General features: G+C 36.2%; 1 protein-coding gene across 3 annotated transcripts; it reads right to left on the bottom strand.

Moving 5' to 3' along the window:
• Positions 1-80: 80 nt before the first annotated feature.
• LOC131332278 (oxysterol-binding protein-related protein 2A-like) lies at positions 81-14,159 on the bottom strand. Of its 3 annotated transcripts, XM_058366410.1 has the most exons (12): positions 14,086-14,159; positions 13,534-13,955; positions 9,205-9,564; positions 7,873-7,969; positions 6,664-7,109; positions 5,576-5,731; positions 4,404-4,571; positions 4,123-4,263; positions 3,727-3,945; positions 3,504-3,617; positions 1,627-1,817; positions 81-688 (listed from the first exon to the last, which is right to left on the bottom strand). In XM_058366410.1, the coding sequence occupies exons 2-11, from the start codon at positions 13,888-13,890 to the stop codon at positions 1,638-1,640; spliced, it is 2,238 nt and encodes a 745-aa protein (XP_058222393.1). In that variant the 5' UTR covers positions 13,891-13,955; positions 14,086-14,159; the 3' UTR covers positions 81-688; positions 1,627-1,637. The 3 variants fall into 3 exon arrangements, with proteins under 3 accessions (XP_058222393.1, XP_058222394.1, XP_058222395.1); XM_058366411.1 differs by lacking the exons at positions 13,534-13,955; positions 14,086-14,159 and adding an exon at positions 10,714-10,870; XM_058366412.1 differs by lacking the exons at positions 13,534-13,955; positions 14,086-14,159 and adding an exon at positions 10,639-10,851.
• Between the last annotated feature and the right edge of the window lie 11,546 nt (positions 14,160-25,705).

The raw sequence follows: 25,705 nt of genomic DNA, 5'->3' as shown, positions 1-25,705 counted from the left end.
GGGGAGGGGGTCCCCAAAAAGAGGAAAGGAGAGGGGGAAAGAGATAGGGATCTGAATTTTACACAGCGCGTAAAAGATAATAAAGAAATGTCATGGTGAATATATCAAAATATCCAATCGTTTGTATAAGAAGGTTGGTTACAACTCAAGTCTTTTCCTTGGAACTAGAATTAACTTTCCAGGACCTCACTTTGAAATTTGAGGGAGATGCCAAAAGGGTACTCGACTCGAGCAGCGAGTAGATCTTGAAACTGGATTCTGACAGCAAAATGACATATCGGATTACATTTTCAGGATCTTGAAACTGGTTAAGAGTTGCTAGCTACAACATGATACGCTTCCTGAGCAAGAAGATATCCCTGTACGAGAGGATGGTTCTTTGGATATATTTCCTCTTTCAACTTTATTCATGCCGGGAAAATACAAATGGTGACAGTAAATAAATGGTCAGCAAATGGCTACTGACGACGGGAGGAACTACAACAAATGGACAGGGAGGGAGATTAAATTACACAAACTGCACATCGGAGCAGACAAAAATGAGGCGTCGTCCATTTTCGCCTGGTTTGAGATTGATTTTTTCATTCTGAATTCATTTGTAATCGGCTTTCGATATTCTCTGGGGAAGAATGGAGCTAACTTTGTGCACGAGTTGCTCTTTGATGTCTTCAAGGCTTTGCATTCCATCCTGCATGAATTAAGCAATCAGCGTTTCAGATATATTAAGTTCCAAGTACATTCCAAGTGAAACTCAATGCTTTTGTTTGTTTTGTCAAACGTCAAGTTAGTAGGAAAAACCCATGAGACACATTCATCTTGAAAGGTTATTCTCAACATCATATCCGTAATAATACAATTTAAGAAAAGTGTGTTTTGTTCATGTATTTAATACTGTCTAATCAATTTTATTTTACTCTAAAAACGAAAAGTTTAACAAACCGAAAGAGTGAGCGGTTTAGATCAAAGCAATGGACCAAGGATAAGACTGTTGGTGCTAACAGCAGAGCACAGCAGGAACCAATCTCCGACTGAACATTAATAAAAACAGCAACGCTACAGAGTACAGACACTAAATAGTTTACACTACTCCGTATTACACTAAACATACACAGAGCACTACCACAGTACCTTAGTGTCTCTCGACTTTTCCTTATAGATAACACAGAATGGTTAAACTTCATTTAAAGACATGAAAATGGGCAAGGAATGCAGCATTGGACACCCCAAAAACAGCATATTCCAATATGTAGAAGCACATTAAGAATTAGGACACCAATTCTCTAGTACTTAGTATTGCTGTATGCTTGCAACGAACCATTAAGATTCCCACAAAGGAGTCGATAATAATTTTACAATTTTCATTCTGACAAAATATCAAAGTCAAATCCGAATGGAACTGTCATGAATGTTAACCAGGCTCCCAATAACAAACCCCAAATATGGTGCAACTGTGGTCATCCTTAAGATGCAACTAGTAATAAATAAGACAATAGAGAACAGAAGCAATCAAAGCTTGCCAAGACGAGGAAACGAAATTCCATTAAAATTTCAAATCCACTCTGAAAAATGGTGCAACAGTATTCTACTTGAGCTTGAATTACTACAGAAAGAGAGAATTGTATGTACCTTGGGCGACATTAGGACCCTTCAAAGGAATCAGCAAGGTCTTCGTTAATTTCACCAAATATCTGCGGGCAACTGTCCCATTTTCGCTGTTCTCGTGCTTCCCAGTAACCACCCACGTAACGGAATGGTCCATCTTCACCTTCTCTTTGGAACCATCTGGGCTTCCACCCATTCTCCTGTAGTTTCCTTGACTGCAACAAAAGAAAGTAAGTATTATCATCACCAATGAGTTGGCCCATGTGATTGCTGAAAGAGAAAAAATACGTTTCTCGGAACATATCAAACTTGAACTATTGATAAACTGCTCTCTTCATCAACGAAGAAAATTTTTCCTCCCAAAAGAAACTCTAGGCCCTAGGAAAACTCTTTCTGCCAAAAGAAACAGAGCATAGGCAATTCAGAAACTGCATATATTATCAGCAAACACGTCCAAACAAAATCCATCTTCCCATCATGAAAGGAGACACTACTGACTAGATAAGAAAATATTTTTCACTTGTCTTACTAAAATTCAAGCAAAAGATATATCATGCCTCTCAGCTCTGCCATCATGAACGGCTTTCTTTCCTATTTAATCATCTGTTGAGAGGTAACTTTTGACGTCCAATTGTGCATTGTTATCACCACATGACGAACATCTCAAACCAAAGCAATGGGCCCACCATCGCTATGTCTTTATTTCTGAAGCTTAAAAGAAATCACCAAGGAACCATATCCACAATACAGCACAATATTAGCAACTCTATTGTCTGCATATCGTTTGTCCATCCTTAAAATTCCAAAGCGGGACGTCATACTATGCAGTCACTTCAACTAGAAATGTTTTAAAACTCGAAAAAAATTCCGAACTACCCACCAGGGCCACCACTGACATCTACTTAGGTGATTGGATTTATCTTATAGTTCACTACAAAAGGGATTAATTTTAGGGAACTTTTCAAAGTATAGTGGGACGTCCATAGAAGTGAAAAGATCAATGCCATACATTCCCGAAAGAGCAAGAATTAATTCAACATACTACCTTCTACACTTAAAACTTGTATACTCCTATTTGTCCATTTTTACCCCTTAACCAGCTCTTCATCTCTCCTTAGTTGTCCATCGTCATGATATCTTAGGATAAAGTCCATTCCAAATTTAACGGAATTGTCCAATCCTTTGGAAGCCCAATTCCATGCCTTTGTGCTGCAATGGTTGAAGCTCCTCTAAGAACAGACAACGACTCATGACGCAGACATTTTTCAAAATCCAGGACACCGCCGGTGACATACCAAACGATAATGTACATAATCAATAAAAAAAATACTGACTCAACTAGGAAGCCGTACAGTATAAACATTTAATATATTGTTTCCTATGAGATAATACCCCAGTGGGCAGTGGCCCAGTCCCTTGAGTGTCCTGCATCCCCTACTTGTGGCAGCATGTCCTAGAAGAGACCAACATGAGTCAGATATTGGTACATTGCCTCCAAGTATGAGGGAGAATATCTTCATTGCTCAAGCCTTTTACAGCCTCCCCGACCAGATGAAAGAACCATCTTTCTCCTTTGTTTATATCAGCTTTCGATTTAACTACACAAGACAATTTAAGTTGCTAGCAAAATGAAAACAGGGTTCACCTTAACAAGGAAGAGTGATCCTCCATTTTTGGACATCTAACTCACCATTTAAATGATTCCTAACCCGTCCCTCGTTCTTATTATCATCCTTGCCTCTACCTAAACTAGTTGATTCCTTTGAGCTAGTTCTTCCCCGAACAAGGCATATGGTAAAGAATGCCAAACATTGGTTTCCGAACTGCAGTCTTCCTAACATGGATGGAAAGGACATTAGTGTCTACATATGGGAAGAAATAGTAAAAGGTGCCAGACAAACCATCCTCTGGCGCTTCTCCAACCGTAGCTTCTCTCCATTAGCCTTTTCGTATTCCCCGTTCTCGAGATGCCGTTGGTCTGGTCTGAGTCTTGAATCAGTGGGCGGAAGGTTTTCCTTAATCCGTAGAAAAATACCAGAATCAGAAAGGACTATGAAGGATGATAAAGATTCATAGGAGGAAAGGGGAATTCTAGGTGAAAACTTTGATCTACATCATCTCTACCTGCAACCCTGGGGTTAACTCATTTAGTGTGATTGCAAATGACGTCATGTTGTACCGAGAGAAACTGGGAGGCTTACACCTTTTCCATAATAAAGATTCATCTGAAACATCCTTTGTTTTGGTATTCCCGTCTCCATTCATATAATGCATGCTTTCATCCCACTTTCCAAATAATGTGGCAACCTTTTTCCCTGAGACATCTTCAACATGTCCATGAACCTGTTAAGGAAATAGAATGTGAAAATTTTAAAATGGTCAAATGGTCCCACAGTGATGCTTCAAAGAAATTGAGCTTGGTGAGAAAAGAAAAGATCCCAACATCCTGAAATACATCCAATGAAACTGCAAAGACATGAAGTAGAAAGTAGTTACAGTAAGTGAAAGCTCATCATGTACCTGGTGTGGACTCCGGTCAAGAATAGACTGCTCTTTAAACTTGAGCTTGCATGAATATTGGCGATTACCACGTATATGCATTATTCCATGGTGACGAAGGCATACTTTACCAAGAATAATATTGCAAATGGAAGTTGTGACCTAAAAACAGCATGAGAAAATTTCAGAAGGGTGTTTTTTAAGAGGGTTGTACCATAGAAGTTAAAAAACAAGGCAGAGGTCCAATTGAAACAGCCTGCCATTCCATTATGATGAACAAGCGCAACTATTATAGTGCACACCTTGCTCCACTGGAAAACCTCGCCATCATCAAACTCTAAGGTTAGTGTTCCAACGGGGTCAAGCTGAATCGACGTCCCCCAAAATTTGGTTCTAAGGTTACTGTCACCCCAGAATTTCCAACCGTTTCCTACTGAATGGCAGGCAATGAGAGTTGGGTGATGACTAACCTGTTCAACAAATAACAAAGAGATCAAGACATCCAGATTGTGCTTAAGCAACAAGGATCCAAAAATCACTAGGAAAAAGGCATATGGAGAAGTAGAGCTAATCCGAAGGTTATGATTTTGCTCAAAGCCTCAGACAACTACTCTTGAGGTTATTGAGTCACATGAGAATCCTAGGAACTGGCTTACGGGGATATTAGAGTAATGTTGCCGGTGCAAGAAGGAAGGGAAAAGTGGCAAGCATCTTTCTTCTACATTGCCCTAGGACCAGAGAGTTATGGAGCTTGATCTGCTCAACATTAACAACAGCAATGATGATAATAGATTTTAGTCCTTGAGCATTTGCCATTCAATTTCAACCATTTTATCAGAACTACACAACTTCATACATTTGAATTTGTAGTCTATAGTTCGATGAATGGTAGGTTGTGCATCTTTTTTATTTTCACTTGGTTTCATTGGTAGTTTTAAAGGTCTCCCAAAGGATGTAAATTTGAAATTTCTTCCATGTTGTTGCTTTGATTTATCCTATCAATGATAAAGTCGTTAGGCGCTAGTTGGGCAGTCGGCCACTTTCGAGCGATTAATCGGTGCATATTAATTAATAACCGGCTATTAATCGTCAGTCGGACCTAAGCAGATAGTCCCCCGCCAGTGATTAATCAGCAATTAACCGCTGATTAATTCCTTGTTTTAGAACACCGATCCTATAAGAAGTACAACAATAACAAATGCTGTCAGCTTTTACCATCGAAAAATTTCAGCATCACATTTTCTCCATCAAAGGATGCAGAAACATTGTAGCCAAATTTTAACCCCCGCTTAGGGGTGAAAGAAGCAAGAAAGGCTTCAAAATATCTCTCGCTTAGTTTTGACACTCCTCCATACAACATGAGATTTAAGATCCGCTAAAACGAGTAGAGTCGCATCTCCTTATGTATCAATTAATGCTGTTCAACTTATGCTTTTACATAGAATCTCAATGATTCTTTCCCGTAAATACTGACCTTTTCAGAGAAGAATCGAACCCCTTTCTCAGGATAGTCAGCTTCATAAGTTTCCCCTAACAATGGGTTAAAGGGTTTGCAGTGCCGACCTTCAGATGAAGCATATCCGGAAACAGCAAAAGCAGCAACATTCAGAACTCTCAGGAGACTGTTACCCTAGAGAATAACATAATACCCCCCCCAGGAAGCAAACATCAACACGTTTGAATACATACGTTAACCTAGAACAATAATGGAAGTGATTTAAACATGCAGATAAAGGGGGAAACGAAAAAGAAGAGACATAAGCAGCTACCAAGCCTAACGTACAAACAAAGAAAAGCAAATCAAATCCTGTAATGCTTATTCTGTGATATATATAAGTGAAAATTGACAAAATGGTGCCTGCTACAGAAATACATGAGAAAAAATGATTCAATTATCTCTCAGAAACTTTGAAGCCCTAAAATATTCAAAAATCACTAAGAAGAAAAGCAGGAGATGTGTAGAACCCAAAATCATTATATGCCCAAGTCCTCGCTTGTCTAGACTAGAATCTGCGCAAGTTAGTTCACAGTTAACTGCACATCCACTCCAATATAACGAAAATCAACAAACCAATCAAGATGTCGAAGCGAAGCTATGCTCTTTCAAAAAGAAAATCCCAAGAAAAATTACCTTACAAATTGATAACACTACTCAAAAGAACAGAGCTCATGATTCAATAAATTCATTATTTATGTAGTACAGCACAAGACTACGAAATTCTTAGCAAACTTGTAGTAAAACAGCAAAAATGCCATGTTTAATAACTACAAAGAGAAATACTGATGCTTTTATGTTGATAAACTCGAACTAAAACAGAGACAAAAGCTTGGCTGTTTACTCACAAGAAAAAAATATTTAACGCTCCTACTTTTATAGGAAATGTATGCAAAATCTTCATATGCACAAGACTATCTTATAATGGTTCGTTTAGATAACAAAGTTATTGACCTTCACTTCACATAATAGTTCATTTCAGATGACCGTTAAGGAGGCAATGGGAGACAGCACAACAGCAGCAAAACATATTTATAGCAGAAGAAGTTGAGTGGTAATAATCATACCGCTTTGCCATGCTCGTATGCACGATCCAGCAGAAAAGAATACTCCAAGTCCTCAAAACACTTTTGCAAAGACGATATTGGCTCATTAAAGTACACAGGGAGACAAACTCGTGTCAGATCTTTTCCTACATTGTCTTTGATCATAGACCAAAGACTTACCGGTTTCTCCTTTTCGACTGGATCCGGAAGCTTCTTTCGCCTTTCAATTTGTGGATAACCAGAGGTAATGGTTTCCCTTTCAGCATTCAGATTCTTTATACCGTCAATGTCCTTTTCTGGTCCCATACACTTACTCATGTGACCGGCAACACCAGTTACAGACCCATAACAAACGGTCGGTTCAGAAAAGTATTCTTCGGTGTCATAATAGAAGGTGTCATCCTCATCTGAAACTTCCTCGAGCTCTTGTTTCTCAATATCATCAGATGATTCAGTTGTGCTGCATTCTGAATCCCAAGAATAAACAGTCAAAACAACTAGTAATTATGCTAATACAAAACAAATAGAGGATATGAATGTGGGTAGGAGCATGGACATGAACGAGTTGCGTGAGAATTCATAAATCTGAAAGAAAATTTGAAAGCAAGCAAACAACATGATATATATGATCACAAGACTTCTTCCCATTGATGTGCACACTACATATACATGGCAGGAAGGGTAGATGTTCACACTTAATGAGGACTAAAGATAAAGAAGAATAAGCTAATCTTTGACCCACGTATTTTCATGTTGTATCTTAGTGAAATGGCTGCTCAACCAAGTGATTCCACAAAATCTTGCCATATCTAGAAGGAAAATTTTCATCCACAATTACAAAAAGTATCCAACTCTGGTAGCAAGTTTATAACTTAAACTTGATCATCATTAGAATTTAAGTCTTCCTAGATAAAAGAAATTTTGTTACTCAAGACAATGAGAACTGTGTATCGAATATACAATTCATTTGTCCTGAGCAAGGACAAATAACAGGCTCTAAATCAGTAGTATGATTTAATTAGGATCAACACTCGTACATCCAGTATGTTTAACACGCCAACAAATTCTACATCCCTCCTGGAACTTCACTACGTAGTTATTGAATGGGCAAACATAGAAAATACTGCATATAACAGAATATCAACAACTGCACTTTAAGCAAATGTCAATGTAAGACAGCTAGACACTCAGCAGACAGACAAGTAAATAAATTATATTAGTCATGTGTACCACTATACTTTCCACGCCCAAGACCGGAAACTTCCTGCTTTATTAATTGATATTCACTATACGGAATTCCAGAGCCTTCAGCTTCAATATTAGCTGCCTGCATAAGCAAAAAAAAAGTTGGAAAAACTGACATGAGAAAGAAATTTTGTGTAGCCATTCTGAAAAAGCCACCCATTTTGATTGAACGTAGTGCAAAAACATTATCACAACAAGAAGTGAACATAACAACCTGAAAAATAATCTTTCAAACAGAAGTCAGGAAATAAGCACTAAGCAAATAAACTCGTGCAGTGGGGACGGATTGCTCATTTACTTATTTACAAAACCAAAATATTTCCACTTCCAAATAAGCAAAGTGGACGCCAAACAACTTTTCTTTCTTTCTTTTGTTTGTTTATTTCTTACTTGAAAGTTATATCCTATCCTATAAGAAATAAACAATGTGAACCAAACGGCCCCAGGTAATTAACAATGATATTTGTTTAACTCCATTATATTGCATACACTAAAACAACAAAAAAATATCATACCAGAGAACCATTTTGGATTTACTCCACTAAGCGCGCAATAGTATGCCCAAGTAAATTGTGCTGTTATATGCAAAACCTTTGTTCTAATTTTTTATGGGTCATTACTGTGCTTTCCTTAGCAACATAGTCACATGATTTGAGACATCTACATACACATCTGCCTCTCCCTAATAGATTGTTTAAATATAATCTTTCTAAAAGAGAAAGCTGAAAAGGAGAATAATGCGTCATCGAAGTTAAACTTAGCAACTCTTTATCTGGTAAAGGCCTCTATAGCTCTAGAACCACCCAATATTGCTTGTTTAGGCACAGTTTGGATGTAGCAACCATGATGTGGAACGGAATGCAATTTCAGATTCCAATATTTCCAAGACTAAGTAGGAATCTGATCCTTGCACCTTCTATGCTTCCATGGTAATACCGTGTTCCACAACAAAGATGAACAGGATAAACAATGTTGAAAAAGAGACATCGACGCAAATCGTAAATTTGAAGGCTTAGTACTTAGTAGGACAGAAGTTGTGCTCCACATGCAAGAGAAGGGTAGTCAGTGTCATAAATAGTCACTATTATGAATCCAACTTGGCCGCTAGAATCAGCATCCACACCGAGCAGTTTGGACATAGAGAAAGTAAAAGGTGCATATTACTTTCATAATATGCAGCAATCAATTATGATTCTGTACTCCTAAAAGAACTTAATTTGTTGTAATTTGTGGATGAGATACACGAGCTAGTTTCATGCATTTCCATGTCATCTATGTCCATAACAGTAAGGGATTTACTAAAATACTAGAAGGTACCTCCAGCTGCCTCAATGTGTCCAGCAAATTCGATCGCTCTTCACAAAGAACTTTAAATTGTCCTTGTACTCCTGAAAATTCTGAGAGCATGATCTTCTCGCAGTCTTTAACAAGTGCCTCGCTGATTCCCTCTTCAATCAGCCGCTTTTTAAGCCTCTCGGTTGATAAAGATATATCATTTGGCACAAGTGAGAGACTGTCATTTAATGGTCTATTAAAAAATTGGTTTCGAGACGAAACCAAAGCTTCTATCCAAGCCACACGATCCTTCTTTGATTTAGTCCTCAGATGAAGGGTCTTAGTAACAGTAAATATGTAAAATCTCCTGTCGTCTGACTTGCTCTCTCGAAAAGAAGAGACCTGCCAAGAAATCCAGAACATCCCAAGAATTTAGAGTCATAATCTTGGCTATTCAACAGTATCAAATATCTCCACTCAAATCACAATGAAACACCTAATTTTTAATCACCAATAACAGCTGCTGCTTCTTTTTTTTGATCAGATGAAAATGCATCACCAATAACAGCTTGACACAGAAAATAAATGTAGCATTTCTACATCATAAACAAAACCGTAAAGAAAAAACACTAAGCACAACCCTTAGGGCGGTGGATAATGCGTAAAAGGTGTATCGATATCCGATAAAAGTATATCCAATCTGTGAAGAAAGTGTATTATAATATATCCGTGAGATGGCTATTGAAATTGAACTTATTTGGTATTATATGCATATTATCCACAGTCATGTGGCGGTGATTAGTCATGTGGCGGTGATTAGCAAAACGGCGAAGACCCAAAATAATTAGTTTTACTTGGTCCTGGGCATGTACCATTAAGTAACCATTATATCAACACAGATCAGCCATAGTACCTGCGATTCCTAAATTAGAACATTTTACCAATTTATGGTAGGTTACAAAGTGGGAGAATTCACACCTGCTTCTGATTTCCATAGACATGAAAAAAGGCTATCACAGATATGGTCCTAGGTTAAAAAAGTATAGATACTTGTCACTCAATAGTATGAGAAGAATCTTATGCAAAAGAAAAGAAAAAACCTTATTCGAGTAAAAAACTTGCGGAGAATTCCGGTTTGAAAAGGAGGTAAGAAAAAACCATATCTGAGTAGAACACCAGAAACCAGCATAGAATTGCAAGTAGTTCTTAGCATACCCAACAAAAGAACATTCAATTGAAATCACTTGATACCCAAATCGAGGTTAGACCCATTTACAAATCACAACCCAAAAAACTTACAGAGAATTCCGGTTTGAAAAGGAGGCAAGAAAAAACCTTATTTGAGTAAAACACCAGAAACCAGCATAGAATTGCAAGTAGTTCTTAGCATACCCAACAAAAGAACATTCAATTGAAATCACTTGATACACAAATCGAGGTTAGACCCATTTACAAATCACAACCCAAAAAACTTACAGAGAATTCCGGTTTGAAAAGGAGGTAAGCTTAACAAGAATCCCATTAAACTGAAAACAAGGACGAACAAGTGACCTGATTTTGCAGGAAATAGCACAAGCTCGGAAATTATCGTCCCCAACTTTGCAAACAGTGCCAAGATCAAAGTCAAGAGGTTAGATCGACCCAGATCGAGACCCATAAACAGTTTTCCTTTCCCTAATTTATTTAAAAGGAAAGAATATTCCAATAGTCTAGAAGCCACTTGCTATTACTACAGTGTAGTATTATTTTTTACGGAAACAAACGAACTGCGAGTATTCGCGTAACCAAACACGAGATTGGGGAGTGGACTGTAAAGTTGTAAAAGTGACGTCCGGATGACGCGGGGAGTGAAGCGGAGGAAAGAAACAGATACTAGGATCCAATCCATGAATGAAGAAGAAACGAAGATCCAATCCACAGCATGTTAGGGTATAGTAAAAAGGCGCAAAAACACAAATCTGAGCTCAACGTTGTGATGTGACTACTGCTTTACGAACGTAGCCTATCGTGGCGCCTACTCACCCCTTTGATGTGACCCACTGGAGATTTAACCACCAGTTGGTAAAATACGATCGTACAAAAAATGAACAAAAGGTTCATCTCAAGAAAGCGGAAAAGGTAAAAAACCTTTAGATTTTCCGCTTGCCCAGAAAAAAGAAAAAAAAAAAGGTGAATAACCTTTGGTTAATGTATTGTAGCACATCTTTTCAAAAAAAAAAAAATTTGGATTGTAGCTCAGATGTTAAAGCTATTTGGTGGCAGAGAAAGGGGAAAGAAATTTACTCCTAGTCAGGGAAAAGGAGAAAGGACGGAAACAGAAACAAATCGGGTTGCATCGTTTTGAACCGGCAGTGGAAAATTTTGTGAATGGAAAATGCAGTAAAGACAAACATGCCGCATAGAGATTTCACGATTGAAAGTTTGAATCTTTGTTAATGTCTGTTTGAATTTTTGTTAATGTCTCTACGGATATATATTTGATTGAATTAATTTTTTATTGAAACTCTAAATAAACTATTTTAAATATAATAGGCGGCTCAAATTATTTTAGTCAGGCCCAAATTATTTTAGTAAGGCCCGAGAAGGGCCCAAAATCCAGATGTACATGTTGTAAGTACATTTATGTATGTATGTAACTATCTCTATTATAAAACAAAAGGGTGTAGGGACAAGTTGTTAGAACAACTGAGATTCATTTGATCCAAAGACTGTAGTGCATCCTCCCACTTCCCAGTTAAGTGCCCATGGTTTTTCACCTAAATCACACAACTGCCATCTCCTTCCAACAGAAATGCGTAGTGCCGTAAGCACGGGCTAGCACTAGTATTCAGTGTTTTGTTAACGCTTTTATCGATAAAGAAATGATTTTGACATTTGCATGCATTTGAGAGTGCGGTTATCAATTTGAGAAGTGTCAAAATAACTCCCCTTATTAATATCCAATTGAGTTGATTTATTATTGAGACTCTAAACAAATCATTTTGAACAAAATAAACGGCTCAAATTATTTTTGCGGGACAAATTCAGATGTAGGTGTTGTATGTACATTTACGTATGTACCTATAAAAGCTCTCAACTTATAAAGGATTTTCCAGTAGGCGCGAGATAAGAAGTTGAAATATTAATACATATCTTGCGAATAATAATATACTTTGACAATATTAATACATTTTTACAAACATCAATATATTTTTTTAAATATCAATATACCTTTTAGATATTATCCTCCCAAGTTCCTCAATTAGGACTCTGTTTAGCATTTTCGAACTTATAATCATATAGCAGCATGTAGGACCGACTCTAATATTTTGGAGGTCTAAAGCGAATTTGAAAAATGGGCCTTAAGTTTTGTAACCAAAAAAAAAACATAGGTGGCTAATATAAGGTAAAAAGATTAAATATTGTATTTTATCTTCGTAATTTAACTAAAATGAACATATAAGAAATTTTACAGCATTAGAAAAAAAAATTAATGGAAACATAAGAAGTACCACCTATACTCTGCATTTTCTCTATCTAATTAGCATGGTATTAACTTTAACAATGAAAAATCATTTATTTTAACTTTTTTATCAATGTTTGTTGAGTGAAAATAATTTATTTTGATATATTTAATGTCACAAGTGATTTATCTGTGAATTTGATATTAAAAGTAAAAAAGTAAAAATTAAAATAAACGAAAAAAATTTATAAAAAAAAAAACTTATCAAAACATTTATAGTGTGCAAAAGTTTTGAAATTCGAACTTCAGTAAAATCTACAACCACTAAAGCATTACTAATTTATATTATACAAGTGATGCTAATGCAAGAGTATCCAACAGAAAAATACTCCGTAATGCAAAAAACTACTACTACTACTTATAAAGAAAGGCCTTGTACGAAAGATCAAAAACAAATTAAATAAAATAGTAAAGAAAACAGAAGAAAAGAAAAGAAAAGGCCTCCTAGGATTCAAACCAAGGCTCTCAGGTAGTGAATCACCAAGCAGCCGCTGGTGCCAACTGCCAAGTCAACATAAGGAAATGTTTTTAAATAAAATATATACGCCATCTATGGAAATTAGGGCCCTAATTTTTGCTTTGATTTCGAAATCTAAAACGGTCGCACCTCCGGCTTTAACAAGGGCCGGCCCTAGGGCCCTGGCAGCACACATTACAGAATGTCTATTTGTGAAAAAACTTACTCGCTCCTCGGTCACATTTTGTTGACCTTGCTTTAAATGGATTTTTTTTTTTAAAATATATATATATATACACTACCAATTTAAGGATCAAAGGAAAAATTGGTGCATTAGATGCAAAATGCACAATTATTATTCATAAAATAGGAGGGAGTGAAAAAAACCTTTTCACTAAAATGGCCGCCTTACCTTGAGATGAACGATGCCAAAGGTCTTGTGATTCTTGCGCCGACTATCGAGGCGCGGTAGGCCGCCGGAGGAGACCTCGCCGATCAGTCGCACGTCCTCGCCGGCGGGATTTTCCGGCGCGAGGATTTTGGAGTAAGAGAGGACGCCGTTGCGCAGCAGAAACCACCTCGATCTCCACCCCTTGCCGAAATTCGTCCACTTGTACAGAACCCCGGCGAAGCTGGCCTCGGATCCCACCGGCCGTCCGGCATTGCCGTCAGATCCGCCGGAGCCGGGTCTCGAGTCCGGCGACTGGTCCCCGATGCTCGGACTCTCCAGTGAGATGCAGCACAGAGGATGCAGTTCCTTCACACGCATTGTGAGTGTCCGTAGAATTTGCTGAAAAAAGTCAAATCGTCATTCTCAGTTTTTTCTCCGGATTTCTGCAATTACAAATCAGCAACAGAAATATCTATGAGTGGTTCTGTTTTTTATGGCGAAAATGTGGTGTAGCTGTTGGTATGAGAGAGAGAGAGCGGAAAGAACAAGGAAGGTGTGGAGGGGAGGGGAGACCTGTGGGGAGCTCTGAAACTGAGGGATTCTCCTGTTAGAGAGAGAGGAGAGACAGGAGAGAGAGGGGTGGGGGAATTTCGAAGGTTTATATATATATATTATATATATATACTAAAATAAGGACGACTCACTTTGCTTTCGATCGAATACATGTATATAATGGTCTATAAAAACGCGAAATTTTTTGTGTCGAAAATTTATGTGTTTGTGTGTCAATGAATTTTCTTATCGTGAGATTTAAAATATTAAAAATATTACACAATCTAACAGTCGAAAAATTCCTAGGTATTAAAAATTTCAGCCCATAGATAGGTCTATATTGTACTGTACTCCTATGCAGGTGTAGTGTAGGTATGGCAATAAGATGGGGGTAGAATTGTAAATAGACGTACCATTGAAGACTTGAAGTCAAAGTTGTGAAATCCATTCCGTACTGGTCGATACGTACCATACTGATGCTTAAACAGAACACAAAAACTCAAGATCCGTTCCGGTTGAAATATTGGCCTGTTCAAGCCAATACCGGATGTACCGGACGATACCGGTTTGTTCTGGACAATTTTCGGTGTTCCGGAAGGTACAAAATTACCTTCTCTCTCTTCTTCTTTTTTTATGACATAAGTTGTGGGCTCTAAACTAGTTAAAAGAAACTTATGGGCTTACATATGATTTTCTTCGATTAAGATCACGATGGAATCTTGATCTGTTTCATAACTTTGTTTTGAGTCTTTTTGGATAAATTTTTTGCTGCCATTTGTTTCATGGAAATGGTTTTGCAACCTGGTAGATATATATTAAATATATATATATAATATTAATTACGGTAAATTCGGAACGGTACCGAGATCCAGCCTGGTACCGATACGTACCATTCCAGTAGTGAAAACAGTACGCTGGCCGGTACAGAATTGAGAACTTTGCTTGAAGCTGACTTTCGGGAGGGGAGAGGGGGGACTCCATTTTCTATCACAAACAAGATCGGGAAAGAAAGGAATAGTGGGTACCGTCACGTGGTGAATCAGACTCATGAAATAATTGCACTAGAGAACCATAGAAGTAGAAAAAAAATACAAAAATAGAAGTCTAAATTGTGAAGTATTTAGAAAAGATAGACAAATAAAATTATTCTAAATTCTTTTCATCTTTTGTATAAGAAATTATAAGTTTTGATCAAGACGGTTGATAAAATAAATAAACTATGTAAATTTAAAAAAAAAATCAAAGATGATAAATAAAATGAGACTTCTCTTAATCTCTCTCAGACTAAAAAAAGGCCTACTTTTATCGAGTGGTTATTGTTTTTTTATTTGGAAAAACCGGCCCTAAAACTCATCACCCAATCACATAAAACTGTGCATTTGGAGAAATTTTTCGGTACCGTGTGGGTACCACGTCATCCCCGCTGACGTGGTGCTCGAGCAACACATTCGAACCGTCCAAAAGTGTATTGGACGACCCGGATTTAACTACTCTCTCTCCTCTCACCTCAACACTCTCGCTCCCCTTTCTCTCTCATGTTTCTCTCTCCAAATTCGAACCGTTCAAATCCGAAATAAACAGCCTGTATTCGCCGAGCGGGCACCACGTGGTATCCACTCCACACTGAAAATATTCTCCTGCATTTGATATTCAAAAGTTGTTGATCAAAAAAGTTTAGTACTACACAAGATATATGCATTAATTGTTAATATTAATTCTTTCTATACTCACTGCCCCGTCGATTTTGTTAGCATAAGCATTTATTGCATTTTTAATCATGCTTGTGATTTTGCGAAATTTTGGGTTCTCGGTACACATGGTACCCCGTCGGCGATCCGGGTTCGTACAGTCCGAATTTTAGAGAGTCCAAATTTTAGAGAGAGTCGTGGGATGAGGGGAGAAAGAAAGAATAAAATCTAGACCATCCAAAATATGTTTGGATAGCCCAATATCTCGGACAAGTACCGTCACGTGGTACCCACTCGGCACCAAAAACCTTCTTCATGTTTTAACAAACCACCTACGTACCAACATTTCCGCCTCACCTTGTTTTTTAGCAAATTATTAAAGTTCAAGTTATTTATCAAAAATTACATTGTTTCAAACTTTTTCGTATTTAGTGAACTTTTTAATTTCGATCGTAATTTTTTATTTTTAAGACTCCTCTCACCAAGTTAAATACTCCAAAAAAAAAATATTAATAAAGGCAAATACTACCCAAAAAAAAATTTAAGAAGAATGAGTCAATAAGTTAGGGAGAATAGTGGGTTTTTGAAACTTGTGGAAAGCAAAAAATACGTAAATAAATTTAGGGAGAATGCACCCTAAGGCCCCGTTCCAAAACGGGTTTTAAGTACTTATTTTTTAATAAGTCAATTTTAAACTTAAAAATAATGAGTTTAATGAAATTTAAAAATCTGTAATATGGATCTTGTTTGAAAGATCTTGATGAAATTTTTTATACGGTGCCAAAAGAAAATCAAAAAATTATTTTTTATTTACGTTATTTTTAAATTTAAAAATATAAAATAAATACTTATTTTTTAAAAAATTGTTCTGGAACGGGGCCTAAGATACTCCTACATAACCTTTCTCTTACTTTTATTCAATTTTTAAGTACTCCTACAAAACTAGTACTATCAGTAAGTCATAGTAGTACCCTCTTTTTTTTTCTTTTTTCTTTTTAAAGTAGTCAATATAGTGGATTTTGCACCCCGTTTTTTCAGTTTGGTTGGTTATAAAATGACACATTTATCGAAAAAAAAAACTTTTCACCTTCTTATTTTTACATTCTACAGTAAAATCTTTGTCATTTCTTGATCGCTTATATCTTTCAACTTATAATGAATTTCATGATTTTGTGAAATTTGTATAATAGAACTAATTAAGATCTATCAAACAAGATTCATATTGTATATTTTTGAGATTCATATTAAAAGATTTAAGCAAGCAAAAATAGCACACCAAAAAGGGTTCTTATTTTCCTTTCCAAAGTTGGAAAAGTAAGTACTTATTTTTTAAGAAGGCTTAGCAAAAAAAGCAAATTATTGTCTCAATTCATCAAATAAAGATTTTGGATTTGTAGGAGTGAGGGAAAAAAAAATTTCGGTGTCGTATTAATTAATGACCTCAAGTGATCAAGAGCCCAGGTTCTAATTAAACCCAGTTCGACATCGTTTTGAAGGACTTCTCGAGTAGAAGATATGCGAGCTCTTATTGCGACGTCGTTTTACAAAACCTCGCGTTTTTTATATGATTTTTCTATTTGTTCAACTTCTAAATAAACTGTTGTGACGTTCCCTCTTCTTTTCTTCCCCATCTTCCCTTAATTAGCATGTTACTGTAGTATTTTACTTGTTTCATTTTCAATATCATTTCTCAAAAAAGTTCATGCCATTTCCTTCGGAAAGGTACAACTAATAGATACGTGCACACAAGAACCAAAAGAGGTAGTACTATAAATTAAGAGAGAAACTTATTCACGGCGGAGACGTGAACAAGTGTTCGTAGATTCGTACAATCGCAGCCGTCCGTTCTCGTAATTAAATAGTTGAGATTGCTTTTCAATTTTGATCGGTAAAAAATAACAATCTGAACCGTCTAAAAATACTTTGAATGCATGCGATTGAAATCCGTAAACCCATTTCCACGGTATCCTCCGTAAAAAAAAGATATTCTCATAAATTAAACAAACCAAGCAGATGAATGAAAGTTCAATTAGGTACTACAAACCAATACAAAAGTACTTCCTTTTTTTTTTTTTGGGTCAAGCGGAAAATACAATACAAAAGTACTTCAATTAGGAAACAGAAGCACTCCCAACCACTAGAACAACTTTTCAGAGCTAACTTGGAAAAGGAATCTACAACGGCAGGAACGAAAATCTGGTCCACTTTCTTGCTCAAGAATGCTATAGACAACGCGTACGGAGCATTTTTTGGCCCGTCTCGGGTCAAAAAAAAGATAATCGGAGTCGCTCATTTTGTTTACAATATTTTGTTGATAGTCCTTTAAAAATCAGCTTCATCCGATATCGTTAAGGGCACTTATGAAACCTCCATATTTCAAAAATGCTAGGGGTACATATGAAATGTACATATTATGTACATATCAATTTTGTGGGGCCCACCTCGGGTCCCACAAAGATGATTCAAACCACCCATTATTTTTCAAATATTTTTTTATGGAGCCCTGTAAAAAATCAGTACAACCCGATATCGATAAAGATTTTTTCTTAATTTGTGGAGGCGAAACTACTTAACTGCTTAGTTTCGCCCCTACAAATTCAGAAAAAATTCTTACCGATATCGGGTTAAGCTGATTTTTTACAGGGCTCCATAAAAAGATATTTTAAAAATAATGAGCGATTTGGATCATCTTTGTGGGACCCGAATTCGACCCCACAAAATCTATATGTACATTGTATGTACATATTGTATGTACCAATAGCAGCACTCATTTCTTACGGAGACCCTAAACAAAATGAGCGACTTTGATTATCTTTTTTGGACCTGAGACCGGCCCAAAAACACGTTGTGCCCGCTGTCTGTACAGCAGTTGCTGTACTAGTAGCAGCTCTCATATAGATAAGGCTATGTTTGGATTAAAAAATCCGTAGGGTCCAAACAAGGCGCAGGAAAAAGCAAATAAAATTACTCACAGGGATTAGGATAAGTAGGGTCTAAAAAGGGTTTTTTTGGCACATGCAGATTGATCTTCATCTGAATCATCTCGGCTGTGTTCTTACTCCAAAAGTTAAAGAAAATTATCTTCTTCTTTTTCTTTTTTTTTAAACCGAGGAATAACCCTGTAGCCAAGCAACTATTGAACCCGACTGTGCAATCCAAACCTCGGGAAAAACTAGCATAGTAACCCATCGCCATAGCCTCCCACTTAAATCATGATTTGTCTCCAGGGGGGATCGAACCCTACTATGTTACAAGCGCAAGTTCGCCCTTACCACGTTATCATGTCATTCCCAAGAAGAAATATTACTCCTAGCAATTGAGTAATTTTTTTTGGAAAGATTGTTTGTGAACCTTTCAATTCATTCATATGTGATTTTTGTATCACAATTGTTTCATGAAAGTTAGACCAATCAACGAAGGGTGTCCCGTTTTGCTAATGTTCTTATTTTTTAAATACTTATTTTTTCATTTTGCGAGACAGATCATTCTCGTACAATTACATCACCTTTAGTTTAAAAAATAAATATTTTACTTATTTAAAAAATAAGTACAGCGGAACGAGGCTGAAATTAAGTGTTTATCTTCCATGATGTTGCATATTTGTTCAAATTCTTCAAAGGCCAAACATTAGGGCCACTGAAGAATTTGTCCAATTTTTTAACTTCAGAGTCCCAGAATCAATAGCGATGTGCGAAATTTGACTTGGACATCAGTTAAAAAAAAAAGTGGGGCATAAGAGGCGGGATAGTGAATCTTACTCTGACCACACGTGCGAACAACAAAATATGCTCCCCACATGTAGCACGATAATCCACTACCCACGCTTCCCACACCCTTGTTTACTCTTCTCGAGGTTTACCCAAGTACAAGTATGATCTTGGCACGTGGTGGCATCCCAAATCTTCCTTTTCATTTTTACTGCATTTTTTTATACGAATCTGTGATTGTCTCTTGATAACCGACTGGAATTTTGCCATATTATTTTAGAGTTTTAGTATTCGGTCCCGTTAATAGGTGCTCCTGGACAGTAATTAATTAGGTACGATAAATATACCTAAATCAATGAATTGTGTTTATGGGTATGCATAAAGCATTGCATTTCACCACTGTTTTCTAAACTAGTTAGCCGCAAATGTTTGTAATACAATACTTTTTCAGTTTTTTGTAATGACGATATATTACCCTCGTTTAATTCCTTTTAAAAACTTGGTAGGTGAAAGGTTTTCAATATTTTCTTCTTCTTGAGGAATCTCAGTCGAGTCAAACGTATTTCTTCTTTTCATTTGAAACTGAGAGTCCAAACTTTCATTATTCATTGTCCTACAAATTAAATACCGATATCTAGTAGAAATAGGGTGAAAAAAAAAAAAAACTCTTTATCCACTAAAATAGTAGAAAATATTTATTTCCAAATAACTCTAAAAAAAAATATGAAAATGAACATAAGAAAAGATTCACAGCTTTGTAATGTCCTTAGAAAAAGGAATGTACAAGCTTTGAGAACACTTGGTTTGGAATCACTTGAGAACAATTGTGTGTTTTTTTGTTTTTGTTTTTTTTCGTTTGATGGATGCTCTGTAACTCTGTTGAGCATTTGTTTCTTATGGAAAAGAAAATGGCAGCAAGTTCTTATGCAAAAAGATCCATATGATGAACAGTCAACTGAGATCTCCCTCCAAAACAGTAGTCATTTTTCTCACCTTTAGGGCTCGCTTGGATGTGGATAAAAAATCGAGGGTAAAAAATATGAAGGGGGAATAAGATAGTAAGGGATATTAATTTTGATGGATTGGTCCACATCGATTTGATGTTTATGGAGGGGGGATAAAATATTATGTGGTTTGGATGAGGTATTAAAAAGAGGGATAAAATTTGACTTTGTTTGGATAGTTTATAGAATTGGGGGATAAGAAGGGGTTGATGATGGAAAATGCTGTCAAATGACTATTTTGCCCATATGCAGTGTTAAATTTGATTATGTATTAAAATAAGTATATAAATTTCAAAATCAATATATTTAATCAATTTTGGACAATTGGAAATATAAAAAAATTAATTAATTAAAAAAATGTCTATTCTAAAAAATTTATATTAAAAAATGTTTTTAACTATATTTTTTAATATATAAATGATGTAAAAAAAAAGTGTTTCAACTTTCAATCCGTTTGAACCAGTGCGAAGATCTTATTTTTCTGAACATTTTATCTTAAATGATCATAATGGATTTTTGGCTCTAAGGCCTTTCAATGAGCACCCTAAGAGAGCCCTGAAACTAAATAAGGAGTCTTCTGGTGCTCGTTGAAAGGCCTTAGAGCCAAAATCCATTATGACCATTTAAGATAAAGTGATCAGAAAAATAAGATCTTCGCACCTATTCAAACGGATTGAAAATTGGAACACTTATTTTTTTACACCATTTATATATTAAAAAATATAGTCAAAAAATTAAGTGTTTCGATTTTCAATCCATTTGAACCGATGAAAAGATCTTATTTTTCTGATCATTTATCTTAAATGGTCATAATTGATTTTTGACTCTAAGGCCTTTCAATGAGCACCCTAAAAGAACCCTGAAACTAAATAAAGAGTTTTTGAGTTAGGAAAAGGGGATAAACAGGGGTGATTTAGTGATAAACTAATTAGCTCGATCAAATATCGTTAAGGTTCTCATCCGAACATATATAACTTGAAAAAAATGGATTTAGTGGTTTTGATCCAGTGTTTCGTATCCATTAGGATTCATTTTTTTTCAAGTTATATATGTCCGGATGAGGCCCTTAACGATATTTGATCGAGCTGATTTTTGGTGCACATATAGAACTCGACGAGCTCTACGCGGTGAACGTCTCCGATCGTCGGACCGATGCCGAAAAAGCCTCGCCGGAGGCCATGCAGCACGCTGTGCAGCACGAAGCTGCACAGCACACACCCTCTGTCCAGCATTTGCCTTTAGTATTAGGAACCACGCGGTTCACCTTTTACCGCGGAGTGAAAATGAAGTTGATCTGACTAAAGTTTTACAAGTACGCAGTTAAAGCAGATGATGAAAAAGGTGAAGTTCCAATTAATTGATCTCTATCATTCACCTAGAGAGAAGCCAGTGATGCCATTGCCAGCTAGCCCTTGGGAAAACGAAAACTACTTTGTCTAAGGGAAGAGATACATGCCACATTAATTTGTTACACTTCAATTATACTCATCTCATATACACGTGAGTTTCTAATATTTATTGTAAAATTCTCACACGTACATGTGAGAGAGATGTGATTGGGGTGTGACATATTGTTGTGTCTCTAACATTTCCCTTGTCTAGAGCATTTCCCTTGTCTAGAGCATCTCCAATTCAACAATCTCTATTCCTCCATTTTGGAGGATCAAAATATAATTTTATATTAAAAAAGCAATTTTGAAGGATTTTACTATTTCTATTAACTCCAATTCACACATCTCTATTCCTCCATTTCTCCAACTGAAAAAAAAAATGAGAGATTTAGTTGATGATCAGACTTAGCCTCTCCCATCCAATATACTCTATTTTTGCCCATATTCCTCCATAAATTTTGGACCCTCCAAATATGGAGGATCAAAATCAATCCTCCAAAATGGAGACAAATATGAAGGATGAATTGGATTGAAATTCCTCTGAAATGAAAAAAGATTTGGAGATATAGAGTATGCATTGGAAATGCTCTTAGCCATGTGTCTCTCCCTCCCTATCTGGGCCTCCTTTTAAGGAGTGGAAGGGGGATGGAGAATCTAGCTTGACTTAGTCTCACCAACAGGTCGATTCCATTGAAAATGTGGCGAATGACTTGTTGGTGTCACATAAGCAATTAAAGATTATTTGGATCTCACTTTACAACACATGGATACAAGATAAATTTTTCTGAATTCCTGTGTTTTTATTTGGGGGGAGAAAAACCAGTAAACTACCCCATGCCCCATGTTAGATTTTATTCCACATTCGCTTATTAAGTCACAAATTTTATCCACAATTTTTTTTTTTAAAATTTATCGACTACTTGGGTTGTATACATTGAATTGATTTGTGGCTTGATTTTTCGGATTGGACGTTCAAAATTTCAAATAATCTGGGATAGGGTGTTCAAATATGTTAGGGTAAAATGTTCCAGAAAGGTTAACACAAAAATAATAGTACTAAAAAAAATGTTACATATATTCTATGAGAAGAAATTTTTGGGGGTGTTCAAGTGACTACCCTTGGCAAAGGGGTGAGCCGCCACTGATACACGAAATTTAATTTTTAGAGTATAAGCCATTAACAAGCATGAGTAACAAACCAGAAAGATCAGAACAAACCAGTCAATCAGGAAAACTAATCAAATTGCACAACACGACAACTTGTTCAACAGTTTGAAAAATATTTTGAACGCCCGTATTTATTGTTACAAAAATGGAAGATTAGGTATGGTACCCGGCCTGTCATCTCTGTATATTGTCTCGTCACACCACATCACTATCTCTAGAAGACCGAACTATACAATCTATACCTATTTTGAAGCCGAAGTTAAAGTTTCACTTCAGCCAGATGCATGTTGGTTGTGTTCACTATCTGAAAGATATACTCCAAACAAGTTCGGGAGTATACACTGCCACGAGGTACTTCGGATCACTATATAATCACACATTTTTGTGGAATTTACTACTAAGTGTATGAACCCTGTATAAACGTGTAATTGTAAAATAATCCGGACTATTCAAGCAAAAAAAAAAAATCCAAAATATAATGTGGCGGTATTTCCAGACCATTGAATAATTACTCCCTACAAAATGATTTGCTTATGCTTAAAGCCGGACGTGGGTCGTTTGAGGCTGATAGTAGTTGGGATCCACGTGGTGATCACGTGTTCATGGGAGAAATGGGCGCCTTCACACAAGGGTTTGTCCTTTGATGTCACCATCTCTCTCTCTCTCTCTCTCTCTCTCTCTCTCTCTCTCTCTCTCTCTCAACAAGTACTACTATTACTTGGAAAAATCTATTTTGTATTTGAATGAGTTTTTGAGAAATTTTTTATGAAAGTAATGATTGAAAGTATGAGTAATGAGTGGAAAAAGATAAAAAAAAGAAATTAAAATAATAATTGAAGATAGGGGTAATGAGTGAAGAGTAATGATTGAAAATAGGGGTAATGAGTATTTTTTGAGTTGAATTTTTTTTTCATAAAGGGAAACGAACAAGGCACAAAATTACATAGTACGTCTTATTACTATACTTATTTTGGCAATTATTTATTTCGTTTTATTCAATTTTTTTCGCATTTGTTAATTTTGCGTCAATTTTTTTGAATTATTTCTAAGCCGCTTATTTTAGTATTTTATTCAAAACAAAATGGGATTCGATATTAATTTTTTAATTTTTAGATTCTTCTCATTATGATGAAACAATAATTCACAAAAAAATCGACGCAATACTAACAAATACGAAAAAAATTGAATAAGGACAAAAAAAATCCATTCGGATTATTTGGCCAAAATAGGTTAAAGTCCCATTCCGTTAAGGTTCTTATTTTTTAATTATTTTTTTCCGCTTTAACAGACAAGTTATTTTCTCACAATACATTATCTTTAATTCAAAAAATAAGTACTCACTCCCTCCGTCCTATAAAACTTGGCATTTTCAGGAATGTGTGCCATTTTTAAATTGCATATATCTTTCAATCCATAATATTTTAAGCGAATTTTTAAACTTTGTTTAATAGAACAAATTAAAATCTATCAAACAAGATCCATATTGCTAATAAAAAATATTACAGATTAAAAGATATAGTTAATTTTTTCATAAAGCTGAAAAAGTGAAAGTGCCATACTTTACGAGACGGAGGGATTATTATTTTCCTTAGCAGAACGGGATCTAAAAGACCATTTTCGTTTTGAGAGAGATTTTTTAAAGTAATGAATAAAGAGAGATGAAGAAAATTTATTAAAAATTGTGCACATAAGTTTAAAATACCTAAAACGAACAAGAAGTGTTTGGTTGGCTTACACAAATCTTAATGAGTAGCACTACCGGTCGGTACCAAAATCATAGGGACGGCCGAGCTAGGCATATATACACGAAAATGAGTGCTCGAATCAAGCACCCTACACACCTCGGATGCCGTTGATTCTCACGAGGGCCGCCTCGTTTATTTCTTTTAGAATTTTTGAACGGCTCGGATCGACCGTCCGGTAGCCGGAGACGGCCCGGCGCGGCCGTCCCTACGATTTTCGGTACCGACCCCATTTTCAGAATCTTTAATTAAGTAGTACTGTAGTATATATAACCATTGACCACGGAATGATTTCTACGGATCAGTGGAAGGACAACAGAATAATGACATGTCAGTGGTCCAAAGATTGGAAATTACGAGTAATTAGTACTACCACTTCACAAAAAGATGTACTCCCTATTTTAATGACAAGGACATGGAGGTTGCTAACGACGAGCCAGAGGGCAAAATTTTTAGTAAGAGAGAAAAAAAAAAAAGAAAAAGGAGAAATATAATTCAACGTCCCGCCGTGCCTTTGTCCGTCATCTCTCCGCGTAATTATTCAATATTTTCGGAGTGCCACGTGTTGCTCCCAACCATTTATTTAGCTACAAATTATAGAGTATGGATATTATCTTTCATTTTTTGTTGGGTGATTGCAAGACGAGATCATGTGACCCACATGAAGTGGTCGCGATCTTGTCTTTGTGAAAAATACGGCATGGCAAGACTACATAGTACTTCGGGGAGCACCCAATAATATATTCGCCCTAATTTTGCTTCCCTCCAGCTTCCTTGTCTCCACTGTTGAAGAAAATATTACTCCACTCTTGGTTCATCCCTTTTGTCTCCCTTTATCTAATATATAATAAGAGCGGATTTGCAGTTGCTAATTATTAGGGTTTTGTTTGGGAGAAAGTTATCTAAACACAAATGCATGCAGCAGTGGCTTGTTTTGGGGCT

The sequence above is a fragment of the Rhododendron vialii genome, chromosome 7a (genome assembly GCF_030253575.1).
Source record: "Rhododendron vialii isolate Sample 1 chromosome 7a, ASM3025357v1".
Lineage (NCBI taxonomy): Eukaryota > Viridiplantae > Streptophyta > Magnoliopsida > Ericales > Ericaceae > Rhododendron > Rhododendron vialii.
Note: the sequence above shows the minus strand (reverse complement) of the source record. Positions and strands in the feature narration are given on the sequence as shown.

Coding starts and splice junctions, on each gene's coding strand:
- LOC131332278 (XM_058366410.1), bottom strand. CDS start 13,890: ATGCGTGTGAAGGAACTGCATCCTCTGTGCTGCATCTCACTGGAGAGT. Junction 7,970..9,204: donor ACACATTGAGGCAGCTGGAG/GTACCTTCTAGT, acceptor TTGCTTATGCAG/GCAGCTAATATTGAAGCTGA. Junction 3,618..3,726: donor AGTTAACCCCAGGGTTGCAG/GTAGAGATGATG, acceptor CTACGGATTAAG/GAAAACCTTCCGCCCACTGA.